The sequence below is a fragment of the Dermacentor silvarum genome, chromosome 2, assembly GCF_013339745.2.
Source record: "Dermacentor silvarum isolate Dsil-2018 chromosome 2, BIME_Dsil_1.4, whole genome shotgun sequence".
NCBI classification, from domain to species: Eukaryota; Metazoa; Arthropoda; class Arachnida; order Ixodida; family Ixodidae; genus Dermacentor; species Dermacentor silvarum.
This window is the reverse complement of record NC_051155.1, coordinates 224032551-224046268: the sequence shown is the minus strand read 5'-3', so window position 1 is coordinate 224046268 and position 13718 is coordinate 224032551. Positions and strand designations below refer to the sequence as shown.

Here is a 13718-nt window from a genome sequence, read left to right as displayed (position 1 = left end):
TCATCCATCGGTGGCACCTACGTTGACCATCACATGTCGCCTCTGAAAACGGCCGCTTCGTAGTACCAGCCGTGCGGCAGAGTTAGGGTGCCTTATTTCAGCGCCGCCTCCCGGAGAAGCATGGTATCGAGGCATCCTAGGCGGAGTAGGAGCCCCATTGCCACATTCAGACTTAGTGCCACATTGAAATCACAAGCTTCATTTAGTGCGATTTACAGCTGTCAACGCTAAAAAAAAAGTGCTTAATCTTGAATCTTGCCGCTAGGCAGTTATAGCGAGCTTTCTTGGGAAGGTTTTCAATGGTATTGGCAGTATATATTCAACTACAAAGAAAGTTTTGCGTACACCTTTACGGCTGCTTGCTGTTCCAGATGTTTCAACTTCAATGCCAAGTACCTCTCGCAAACCTTAATAGATGCAAGAAAGTTTACTGACGCATGTATACATCATCAACAATTGTGATATAATCTGATACTGATTCGTCCTAAAATGTTAGTTCAAAATCCACCGTTTACACATACCTGTTTTAGGAGAACAGGGCGCGTACAAGGCGTCCCGTGAAACGTCCCCATTGGCGACGAAACTTACGATGCCAGATCGTAAGGAGGACAAGGGTGCGAACGTTCGGCGTCAGCTCGTCCCCTTCCAGTTACAGTGAAAGACACGATAGCCGTACGGCAACAAACGGTCAAACGTGAGCTTTAATGTATAGTGTCCGGTGCTTCGTCGTGATCAGCGCCTCCATCCCTGCGTCTGGAACTTGCGGTTCGCTCCGGCCGGGTCCAGAGACCGGGGTGCGTCCTTGTTATTCTTCTTGGCGAGGGACGCGGGCCTGAAGAAAGGGTAGAAGCTGCTGATGTCCGGCGACGCCGCCGGTGGGAACCGGGAGCGCCACTCGAATGCTTCCAGGGCGCCTGTGTTGGCGGACGGTAAAGGCCGTTAGAAAAGTGAACGATATTTTAAAATTGCATTTTATTAGAAGTCCCAGTGTAGCGTTTCATTTTGGGACCACTTTCAGCACGTTATCAGTGCCTACTTGTTTATATGTGCACTCATAGTGCATAAATGTTCAAGTATTCAAGAAAGGAGCGTCGATGTGAGGTGCGCGAGTCCCGTCATTGTTGTGACAAGCCCGGAGCTGCTATTCTGTGCTACGTACGAAAATGGGAAGGAATTATGGAGCTGTAATTATATAACCACCGCTGCGATGTATGGATAGGAGGGCTTTGGTGAGGAAACAGTGTTTTGTTTTCTTTATTACTGAACTGAAATTAAAGGAAAAGGATTGCCCCTTATGAAGGCTGCTCCTTTTCGCATATTGGTAACACAATATAATAAGAAATTTAGTTCCATGTTATGAAAATCGGGCGTGAATAGAGCCAGAAACAGCAAACGAGGTACACCGAATTACCGACATAGTCCAAGATACACGTGAGCATAAATATACAAAAGGCGAGTCCAAGCTGCAACACACACTATATTCCGAAAGAGGTGAACATACACACGAGACGGCGGGACAGTTGGAGATGCACGTCGCACACATGAGCCTCTTGTTTCCATTTCAGAGTGCGTTGATTGGCTGAGCCCTAAACGCTTACAGAATTGTTACGACACTAAATCAAGGCGCACCAAATTATTTTCAATGTCCAATTTTGAACATTTATATAGTTTTCTTACATAGATCACATTGCTTCTCTATATCTCTCAACAACCTAAAGTACGACGTTTGGTTTTGAACGCTGGGGCCTCCTGCTGTATAACATACTTATTAGTTCTTTGTAATGTTTTCATTAATATAACTGGATTGAATTGACGTGTGAGAGATCACGCGCCTCCAGAAAGTGTTGTTTTCCCGTTTCATGCACATAGTTATCGAGAATTTACAGGACTCCCGTCCCTCAAGCGAGATGTCACGCTAGACGTTACATTGCGCAGGAGAATCTCCGAAACTGAACCATCAAGAGCACGGACCTAGCCAGGTGCGACGAGGTCAAATTCTACCTCGGCAATGGGTCATGACAAATGTTTCTGGTATTTCCTGCGTGAAGTCCGAAGTCCGAGAGAAATTAGTACACATAAAATAAAAATTAAAAATAACTCTATACATGTGTCTTCCTCTGTGTTGTCTCTTTCCGATTTTGCGCAGTTTTAATACCCGAAAGTTAATATGAGCCTACTAGCCCCTCTAAATTTCCGGGGCTATGAATCGAGCTTTTTAGTGTAACACGTTTTCCGGTCGATGCGTTAGTCGACCCACACAGTGCGGGGTGGTGGCAGTGGTGGCAATAAAAGCGCAAGCGGATCTACAAACATCAGTTTTCTTTCTTTCTTTCTTTCTTTCTTTCTTTCTTTCTTTCTTTCTTTCTTTCTTTCTTTATCTTTCTTGTTTTTGAGGCCGACGTTGTATGCACAAGACGCTTCACTGACCATCTCCCCGTCGCCCGGGGGATTATCTCAGATAGGACACATATTGAAAACGGGGCACATTTCTCACTTTGTAAGGCTGAACATGGAAGGCTCATTGAAAGCTGAACAGTCCCTGAAAGGAATGGCAAACTTCCTCTCCGACATTGCGGTTGCATTGGAGCGAACGGTACCACGCGCTCACCCGGCAGCGCGGTGTACTCTTCGTCCTCGGCGAGCTCGGTCTCGAGCCTCTTGGCCAGCGCCAGGCTGCTGCCAGGCCTTCCCCGGTAGAAGGCTGACGTCACCGCGGGTCCCAGCAGGGCCAGAGCGGCGAGGCTTAGCAGCAGGCTCCGCGACGTGTCCATTACTTCGAGGCTGTCTCGTTGCTGTGCACACACGGGGGATGCGCGCTGCGTGGTGTCGACACATCGAACGTAAGGACGTTATTATGCGTAGTTTTTAACGACAGTTCATAACATAGCCGAAAGTACATTTTGCCACGGCCCGTGAGGCAAACACAAGAAAAAGAAAATTAAAAGAGAAAGACATCTTAGGGCTTCCTTCAAGTTACACGTACAACGAACAAGTAAAGAAGCAAATAGCCGGGTCGTCTTTCGTCGTTTGGTCTAAAGTGGTCTCCACTGACTTCATTCATTCAAAGACCTTAATTCGCTTCCCCTATAATGTAAAGACGTTTTTACTTCTACTTTCCGGAATGGTTGTGAAATGAAGTAGCCATCACCTAAAGATAGAGTGGCATTACAGTTTCTGCGGGGTACGGAAAGAAGTCACAATTCCCAGCCTTAACACTCCGCACACGGTTCCATTATTTCAAACTTTCTTGTATTATTTGCATTACTCGTAAGGAAATAGTACGACTATAACTCGAAGTGCATGTCGCTACCGTGCGCGCATGCTAAATGTAAACAGGCATGAAAAGGTAGTGCGAGAGCGAGTTCTAAAAATAAAAATAAAAAAACGTGCCTCAAGGAGCATGAAAGTTGTCGAAATATAATGGTAAATCTGAGTTGTATTGGAGACAATCTAATTCTTCTCGAACACAAATTAGAAGTGCGGTTCTGCATGTTATCTAAGGTATCGGAAGATAGAGCCGTAGCAGCGAGCGCGATGTTTTCGAATAAGCAGTTCTCACTAGTCACATAACATGTGCATAAGTGCGAAAGGGCCAAGCGCATCTTTGTTTATCTTTTGATACAATTTACGCTAGCTAAATAGTTAAAGTAAATCGAACCTCCATTCCGTGCTCAGAAGCATTGCATTTAAACTACGCTGGTGATGGTACCGTGATGGTCACGGTATCGTGAAGCAATTTTGCCCCCTTAGGGAAAAAAATTGATGTCGCAGCGAGGAATGGTCGCTATCATTCGAAACCTGAAACAAAAAAATCCGCCTCCATTCCACCCTGTGAAAGTGCATGTACAAGCTGATGCCGACGTTAGATGACGTTAGACAAGCACCGCCATCGCAAGCGACGTACGTCACGCGCGCACGCACTTGTGCGGACGTGCAGCATATACATGTTCATTCCTCTAGGCACTCCGCCAAGCGCAAGTGCCTTATTGAACTAATTCAATTTTACTGCGATAGCAATTATATGGACACTCCAAGCGAATTTCTGCCGTCGGCGTCGCCGTCGTCGTCGCTGTGAGGTTCCGTATAAAGTCCAAGGGCGATAAAATCGTCGCCGCGCGCCGTAGGCTGTATGTGCGAGTGAACGCGGGCGAGGACGCGCGCTTTCACGGAGAGGCAAACGCACGGCGTAGAGCAAACGCGAACTGTCGCGCGAAATGCCGTGGGGGATGGGAGGGAGAGGGGAGGCGACGTTTAGCTGCGGCACCAAATGCGTATCTTGCGACCGGGCGCAAGGGGAACTGGTGACTCAATCTCTCACGGGAAAGGAGGAAAGCGGAAAGGCAGCGCGGAAGGAAGGGAGTGCGGCTTCTACTCCGCCAGCAACTGCGTACTTGTACTTAGCGCGGCTGCCGGCTGTCGCGCGCACCGTATCTTGAAAGCGATCTCCACACGGCTCCTATAGCTTTATTCGCCACTCAGCTTCCGTTGAAGCGATAGACCGCACGAACCTTCGCTCGCTGCTGCCGCATCGCTTGCTCACGCCAGCGTTTTGACAGTGGTTGTACATGTGCGGTCATCGAGAGTGATCTATTCATGTTTGCTTGTGCGCGCTGACACCATGCATGCTTGTTAATTCACTTAGTAAGCGTGTGTGTCCAAGTTTAAGCAGTCGATAAAGCTACTATCCTTACTCCGTATAGCTCTCTACAAATTTGCTATCGCAATTGATGCTTCGCCTTTCGGGCGAAACTGCGACTTTTTCAAGGTAAATTAAGTCAGAGAATTCGTGAAGTACGACTTACACACAAGCTGAAGACATTCGGATTGTAATTCAAATACACGATAATAACGGCATCGTCACGTGACGATATCGCCCGATGACGTAATCTGATGACGGCATCACGTCAAACGTGATGTAACCTGATGACGTCACGTGATGCCTCTTGGAGAAGAAGCACACTGTGCGCTTCCCGCTTCTTTGCACAGTCTCCGGGATCGGCCCACATTTTTATTTTTGCGAACACCGCACACGCGGACACGAAAAATCCCGACCAACGACCAGGCTAAAAGATTTGCTGTAAAGATCAATACAGCTTACTTTGCATCACACAGCTACAAAACATACACCGATAGCAACGAACCACTCCAAGTACTCGTACTTTGACAACCGCCGACTTGTGTTTTCAACAATGGACAAGTAAGTGTAAACAGAATATACCCGCCGTGGTTGTTTAGTGGCTATGGTGTTGGGCTGCTAAACACGAGGTCGCGGGATCGAATCCCGGCCACTGCAGCCGCATTTCGATGGGGGCGAAATGCGAAAACACCCGCGTATTTAGGAGCACGTTAAAGAACCCCAGGTGGTCGAAATTTTCCGGAGTCCCCCACTACGGCGTGCCTCATAATCAGATCATAGTTTTGGCACGTAAAAACCCATAAACAGAATATCCCCATACAGTTGCCGTGCGCATGTTTCTTCACGAAGCGTGGTTAACATATTTGTGCTCTTGAGAGGGCGACGCGCTTAGTCATTTTCTAGCATCGCTACAAAACAAAAGATTCGATGATAAAACTATTGATCTCCTTCTGCAACAATTACCGCCAGGCATCACAAATAGACGACAAAGTGGTTCATTTGTTCCTCGCGACGAGCGCTTTCCATGAATGTCTTAAGAGGTCCGTCGGTCGCGTCATGCGCGTCGCAAGAAATTCGTATAACGCTGACGTCGGAGGCGCCGCGCAACTCCGCCAATAGCAGAAACCAGAGCAGCTGACAGCGCGGAAACGCGTCAAACAACTGCATTACGCAGCAAAAGCGGCCGGCGTCTAATCCTGCGTCCCCTGATGAGATCCGGCTTAAAAGTTGCTCTCCATAAATTTTCGATGGCTTTCCGAACGAAGAAAACGGAACGGCGTAGGCGGGACTCTTCTGCTCTTCGCGCCAACGTGGTGCTCAATGTCGTAGCCGCTACTCCGTCCCGGCCCGCGCCTTGTTTGCTTCGAAGTGACTGATCGAATTTAGGGAGCTGCGGATCTTTCTCGTCTTCGATCACGGCGGACACCAATATTCTTCGTTGATGAGGCAGTGCGGACCTCTAAATCTTCGTGGTAACGGTTTTCGGTAGTATTGTGTCTCCCTCAAAGTTCGATGAGAGCTATCAGCGCAAGAAGAAAACATAATGAACAAGTAGTTTCATCGTTTCGGTATTAGAGCCTAGTTAACGGCTGTAAGCTGAATCGTCTAAGAATACGCTGGCTGTGATGCCCGCGTACAATGGAAAATCCACTTCATGCGATTAAAGAGAGGTGATGTATAGTGACGCGTTGATTTAACAACACGGGGAAAAAAGTACAGTAGCGCGGAAGTATAGTTCCGCTCTACATGCGTGAATGCGGATTATCTAATCCAATTAAAGCTTCTTTCTCGTCTCCTTCACCTTTGTGATAAGAAGGATTTGCTACAGATAATCGGTAATGATGCCGAACAGGTCAACGCGTAACGATTTACAACTTCAGGTCTTAGTACCTTCAGTCACCGGCGTCTTCATGTGAAAATACAACTAGATTTTACTCGTTTCTTGCAGTGGCGCTGCAACAAGAATAGACGGCGCAGACTATATCCGGTGTGTATACGTATACCTTCCGCTAGCGGGAAGCGGTACAATATGTCACGTGATTAGACGCTACACTATATTGTGAAAAGTGTGCGCATGCGCCCTGCTAATGGAATGCCCTAAGCTAGTTTAAAGGCGTGAGCACATTATTTTCGTTGCTTTTGTGAAAGAGCGGCACATAGCCAAACACCGCAACATTCGTAACTACTAATTACTGCTTGTATTATGAAGACGAGACAGAAACAGCCGAACTATTTATTTTTAGCTCTAAAGCACTCTCTTTCTGTAAAGTCTCAACCATGTTTCCAGAAAAAAGAAATGGATCGATAGAGGAAAGACGCTCGGTTGTAATTCATGACAGAGAGAACAAGGAAAAAAGTAGTAGAGAGCTGTAAGTTTTCTGAACCCTTTGCTGTATTTGGTTGGTGCTACACAGATCCACCTGGATTATACGTCAGAGGGGCTTACTTCCTCCCTCTTCACATCCGCCACGCAAGACCAAAATACGCCTAATTCCTTCCTCTGAAGAAGCTTTGTCAGCTTAAGCGGAATGTCAGTGCTGATGAACACTGCAGAAGACAGACGGGTGGCTCGCATGGAATGTATAATTCGGTATACACTCCACGGTTTGTTAAGCCAGCAATAAATTAATTAATAAATGATTGTCAAAAGGAACCTTTAGATCGGGTGGTCCTGTTTGCAGACATGGAAACGCAAAAGTAATCTTTCGTGGCATCCGCAGAACGAATTTTGATGACGTTTGTCGCAACCGTAGAAGAGAAACTACGGAAGAAAATGATGCATCAAGTATACGATTCTATAATTGCTCAGTGAAAACGGACATGCTATAAACTGCATAATTTATGAGCATAAATCCAACGAATTCGATGTGTTATACCCCGAACTGAGATATGCCACTAATTTGTGAATAGAACTTATCTCAGACTCACGTAAACTATGCAATAATGTCACGCAAGCTGCGCATCAGTATATCAAGGGGCTCAAATAGATAGACATAGATTGGAAGAATTCAGGTAACCATTATCGTTGCGGAGTCATGAAGTTGTAAACTTGGTGCTTCCAGCTTTAAACTTTCTTGAATGTTACCAATTTTTGGTAAATTTCTTTAATGAATTGATGGTCTAAACTAAAATTCTACTTCCCTCTTGCCACACAAATTGAATTTATCTGTTTCAATTGCTTCGGCTGATTTAATTGCTTATAAAGTTCAATTGCTTCGGTTCAGCGGTTGCCTAATGGGATCATTCTCGCTTTCCACGTATGTGCGACTACACAAATCGCATACCTCATCCTTAGCTAAAGTTTTCTCTCAACTACGTGTGGACATAAGGGAACCCATTTGCAGTCCCCGATTTATACTCCCAGGAGATGGAACGACAAAACATACACGGGCGGCGAAAACGAAAAGGCTTGCAGCGGATATATCAGTGGTAAATGATATATCTACCCGCTGACCCAAACTGGAGGTTCCTTCGAACTTTTAAAAGCCTTAGCTTGTACAGCTTAATTCAGACGCCATAAAAGTGTACGTGCTCCGGAGTTGTTTGTAATGCGAACAAGTTCACTTACGCACTACTTAATGCACTACGTTCGCAGGAACGAGCTTACTTGCAAATAACTTCAAAGCCGAAATCTTTCAACCATTAAACTTGGGGCGCTGACATACGGTATGTCTGGGCGTTTTGTCCCTCTAGTTTACGAATATCTTAGATCTCTTAAGGGGGCCGTGGAACCAAGGTAACGTACTTGTGAGACGGCAAAATTACCCTGCATGCCTTAGTTGACGTCTTATAACTCAGCCGTAAAGAATACAGTGCGTTGATCATTACGTTTAGAAAACGGCACGGTTAATTTAGGCGCCCATAACAGCCACACGTCAACATCTGCTTGAAATCGCCCGTGCGCCTTCTAGCTCGCATGCGATGCCCACAATTTGTTCATCAAAGTGGGTCAGTTGACACTTGCTTATGGACCATATCCGTTTCCTAAGAAGTTGTCCGTTTGCAACCGCGGTTCATCTATACACTCCGGTCGGCGAGTTGCACGTCCCTGCGCCGATTGGGCCGTGTACACATCCGTCAGAGCTTCGACCGGAGCCTATAATGGATCGGCCGTCACCGTCTGTGCTCGAGGGTTTGATATGCTTCGCCTTCGCGCGTGTACACCGGCGCAGCTGCACGAAGCACTCTTTCATTAGCACGGCAGTAGCGGAACTTGCGGCTGGCGCAATCGGCGGTGAATACCTGATGGAAGTTCAGGCTGCTCAAGTACGCGGCGTTTCTTGGCTTTCGAACGTTAGACGCCCTCTATAGCGTTCCAGCGTGTTCAGTCCTTGCCGTTCCTACGGCTCCCAGTTTTTTTTTTTTTTTCGTATATACGCGACTATATCTGGGCGCAGTTTTGATGCTGCGAATTAAAATAGACAGTCCAGCTCGTGCATACCTTATGAACTCCGCGTAAAGACAGCCCGCTATAGGCTGCTTTGTTTTTTATTATTCTTTTAATGCAAGACGACACCGAAGTATGCTGGAGTACTGACTCCTGGAAGTGGTCCAGATAGTATTACAGGGCTCACGCTTTGAAACTTCCTCATTTGTGGCGCTTGAAGACTGATCATTCGAAGACTGATAGGCTACATGCACTTCCTGCGGGCACTTTCACATGAGTAGCGACACCAGCTGGACGCAAGGGCGCAGATTTGTCGGTAAACAACGTAGTGATCGAGGTGCCTACAATGTATATACAGAGTGTCAGAATTTCCAGGCGTCATCTGTGCCTTTCAGTTGCCTTTCAGTTCGCGGCCATTCTAAGGCGCGGCATTGCTGTAGGAATTAGGGAATGCTATTACCACATTTCGGACATTTGGAACTAAACTATCGCATTCTTATCGAGAAGGCAGCGATAAACTTCGCAAGATAAAATTGCTGTTTAATAACTACCAGAAAAATGGGAAGGCAGGCTACCCACTTGAGCTATCCCAAAATACCTTTTAGAAGTTGAAGAAAACTCATTCCCCCATAAACACAGGCACACATACCACAAACATACGAATGTGCCAAGCCTTCAAAAAAAAAAAAAAAAAAAAAACACCCCGAATGGCGAAGCTTTGACAACGATAACATGGTTTAGGATTCTGCTTGAACTCCTCGCACGGTGTTCTGACTATATAAGCAGGTGCGACATGTTGGCACGATGCAGCACGCAAGGCAACTCCTGCTGGGTAGAAGGAACGGCGCCCTCGCAGCTACTGGGCAATGACGTCACTATGGCGTCATTATGACGTCAGGTATTTGTACAGGCAAAACATTCACTCACAGTGGAGGAAAATAACTACGAAGATTACCAGCAAGTTTGTGACCGGTATGGTCAGCAACACGGCAACAAAGAATGTCAAACGCAAAGTGAGAGAGGCTGAGACAATGTCGTGGGTGGCGGCAATGGAAAAGAAAACTGCTATGACTAACTATCTCAAGAAAAAAAAACGAAATTAGGAAAGAAACGATTTACGATAACTCAAAGGGAAGCTCCTTAGTTTTCAAAGCGAGATCAGGATGCCTTAGAACGCGTAGTTATAAAGCGAGGTACACCAAGGATGAAGACGCATGTGCTTGCTGCGGTAAAGATAGGGAAACGATGGAACATGTTTTATTGAATGTGAAGAAATCTATCCAGCTGCCAGTCTAGGCTCCTCTGACCTCCTTGAAGCCCTTGGGAGTTAAGGGATAGTGGGGGGAAAGTAACCATGTCCGCTATAGAGATTAGTAAGAGGCGGTTGGAGGTTTGGTGGCAGAAAAGTAGGGAGATCTCAAACAACGGAGACGTACAGAAACAGAGTTCCCAGTAATGGTTCAAAAAGTTTCATGCCTGGAATTCTTGTAGTTCTGTGTTTTCTCAAAAAAAAAAAAAGTAGGCTATTTGGCAAGATATTAACAAGAGCTTGGTGGCGTTTCAAAGGGGGCGCTCATAGCATCCATCCATCCATCCACTTCGGTCAGCGGCTCCCGGGGCAGTGGCTCGCCAGGACACCCCATCCCCATTCCGCCCTCTCGTTTCAGGCAACGAAGCACAATTTTATCCTGATGGCTTGCTTCAGCGTGGACTTTGTTCTGTAGCTAACGGCTAATTAATTTTTATTTATTTTAGAAATGTCCAAAGTAACGAGTGCACCAAGAAACTCCCAATTCAGCCCCTCACACATGGAAAGTTCATATTTACGTGCTTATTTCGTATTAACAGACAGAAGAACAGGAAGGTGACCAAACAACGCGTCTGCACTTCACAAAGTTCAATCTCTCACTCAAAAAAGAACACCTCGCAAAAAATAAACAGAGCAAATTGTTTTCGTCAGATTAATATCCATGTTGCTATTATAAAAATAAACGTACCCGCCGCGGTTGCTCAGTGGCTATGGTGTTGGGCTGCTGAGCACGATGTCGCGGGATCGAATCCCGACCGCGACGGCCGCATTTCTATGTGGGCGAAATGCAAAAACACTCCTGTACTTAAATTTAGGTGCACGTTAAAAAATCTCCTGGCGGCCAAAATCAATTCGAAGTCCCCCCCCCCCCCCCCCCCCCCGCTATACAGACAACCTCATAATCATATCGTGGTTCTGGCACGTAAAATGTCATAATTCAAAAAATAAGCGTGCACATAACAAAATAAATGCAAATTTTGAGCCGGTGGAAATACCTGTAGCGATTTGTGTATGTATGGGTATGCATGTGTGTTCACAGTGTATGCACAGTGTATGCAGAGTTTATGCATGGCCATGTGCGGTGCACATCGCATACGTAGCTGCATATATTGTCTACGAGAATAGATTATTCGCATTGAAGTTGAAAGAAGCACCTCGGAAGGAGGAAACTTGAAAGGAGAGGAAAATGAAGACGAGCCAGAAATAGTAGGCGACTAGGCGGGGAAGAATACATTCTCAGTAAAACGTGGGGTATTTAAAGGAGCTTTTGTAAGAAAATGAAATCGCAAGTTTACTAGCGCAGTCGGCCCCTGTGGGGAAGTATTTCTACAGCCGTTACCAAAAGTGCTATAGGTTTGTTTATCTGCGAAACATTTTATGTATAACATCTCAGGGGCGACATCTTTAATGTATATTTCATTTTACCTCCCCGTTCTAAAGCATCCTGTAGGTCATTATACGCTATGCTAAGGGCACCCTCCTACAAATTTCTATTTTATTTTGTTTTCTGTAGTCAACGCCACTGTCCCACTCAGCGAAAGGCCGCTTTTTCGCCTCTCTGACGAGTAATTCTTTACCATTTCACCGCCATCCAATTTTCACTGGCCAGGCACACCCCCATAAGCGCTGCTTAGGTTCGTTCCTCGCTAGGTAAGTTCCTGTCTCGCCTCGCTTTAAGAAAAATAAAATTATCAGTGACCCATGCGGGAATCGAACTTCGGCCGGTGAATACATCAGCCGGGTGCTCTAACCATTAGGCCACGATAGCTTTTCTTTAATTCTTTCTTTATTGCTTTTACTCAATTCACACAGAAATGCATTATACAAACGTACCAGCCCAGCACGCATGCTTCTCTCGCTCGAAAGCCCGTCAGCTCTTTGAAACGATATCGGCGCGTGCACCCCGTGCACTCCATGCTAATTTGTCACCTTCTTTCCTTGTGACAGCCCGCGCTTTGAGACGCCGTGCTAGAGTGCACTATCTTCGGGGCCAGCCCACTTTGTCCAGTACATTCCTCGTAGCCGCTTACTCTACGTAGAAACTGTGCGACGTTGTACAGACATCATGATCATCAAAGTTAGGTTTTAACTTTTCTTCGGCGATCTTACAAACGCCATCGTTGTTTTAACATACATCACGTGACATAGCGACATGTACGTACGATTGTGTACCACGTAGTCGCTGATGACGTCACAATTCGTGTTTCTCTCGCTTACACTCATCCACGGTGTAGAACCCAACAGTCGCCACGTTACCGTAGGCTGGCGTCGAACGGTCGGCGTAGAAATCACGCCATTGCCGTCATACGATCGTCTACGACGTGGTTGTCGTGCTGCTGTTGTGACACACACGTACGCTCGCGAACCACACACAGAAGTATGCTCAATTTACAGGAACACCTTGGTCCGCCTTGTATCGCTTTGCGAAACCCCAAACGATGCTGGATAGCCAGGTACCTGCAAAATCGTTCGCACAACACAGACTCCCACAGTGCGTGGCATCTGCACAATTTTTTTTTCTGTATCAATAGTTGTGGTCCTTTTTCTCTTATGCCCTATTTTACTTACGCCTATTATAATGCAACCGTTCGTCTTCCCTATCTATTCTTTTTACCTTGTATATTTCCCACGGCCGTGGGGCAGCTCAGGTGTCCACTGGAAAGTGAGACAGTTACGATGCCCGTGGCCTTATCTTTCCCCTCTTATGTCCTTCTTTATAAATCAAATACTATGCAATTTGTCTCTTGTACGCATTAGTCAATATGTCGGAATAAGTTCCCTTTATAACGTTGATGATTGCTCTGCTCAGCATGGGGCCTGGGCTCGAAGGTAAAGAAATCTTCATGTACTCACACGCGCGTGTAATAAGGTCTCGGGGGGAACGCGCAACTCCGCCTGAAAGAGGGAAGATAACAAAAAGGACGACAGCAGGGCGTAAGCAACGCATGCATGCTCTGGCGTTGCAAAATTGTTTTCGTGGAAACAGTTTAATGCGTCACGTGTCGAGGATACTGCAACGCGAGCGCGTAACAAGTCTCCCTTTCTCTTCTTTTTTTCCGCCTTCCTATCGCATAGCTGCACTTTCGTCAGCTGCACCTCGTATTTCGGAACGTTGCCGCAGACGCTCACGGATGCAAGCTTTCCTGGCAAAGCCGCCTGCGGCCATCCTTCGAAGAGACCGCAGACGCAGCCAGGTGTCGCAAATCATTGTTGGGACTCGGAAACCGAGAGAGCAAGGCCGGAACGCCGTGCCCGCAGCACGACACGGAGGATAATCTCCTGGGAGGCGGTAGTATAGGAGAAGGGGGTGAAAGGGATCAATGGCAGTCGAACGAGCCCGGGGAGCCGGGGCCATATCCGCGGCTCGGTCGCAATTGTCGGCAGCC

The 13718-nt window shown here is 46.7% G+C and overlaps 1 protein-coding gene across 1 annotated transcript in view; it reads right to left on the bottom strand.

Annotated features, from left to right (window-relative positions):
• Positions 1-689: 689 nt before the first annotated feature.
• The window catches only part of LOC119442741 (uncharacterized), a 46983-nt gene continuing 33954 nt past the window's right edge, over positions 690-13718 (bottom strand). The window contains exons 3-4 of the mRNA XM_037707740.2: positions 2609-2816; positions 690-914 (exon numbers count right to left, since the gene is read on the bottom strand). Of these exons, the coding sequence (XP_037563668.2) occupies positions 733-914; positions 2609-2816 (390 nt within the window). The 3' untranslated portion in view covers positions 690-732. The remainder of the gene's footprint in view (positions 915-2608; positions 2817-13718) is intronic.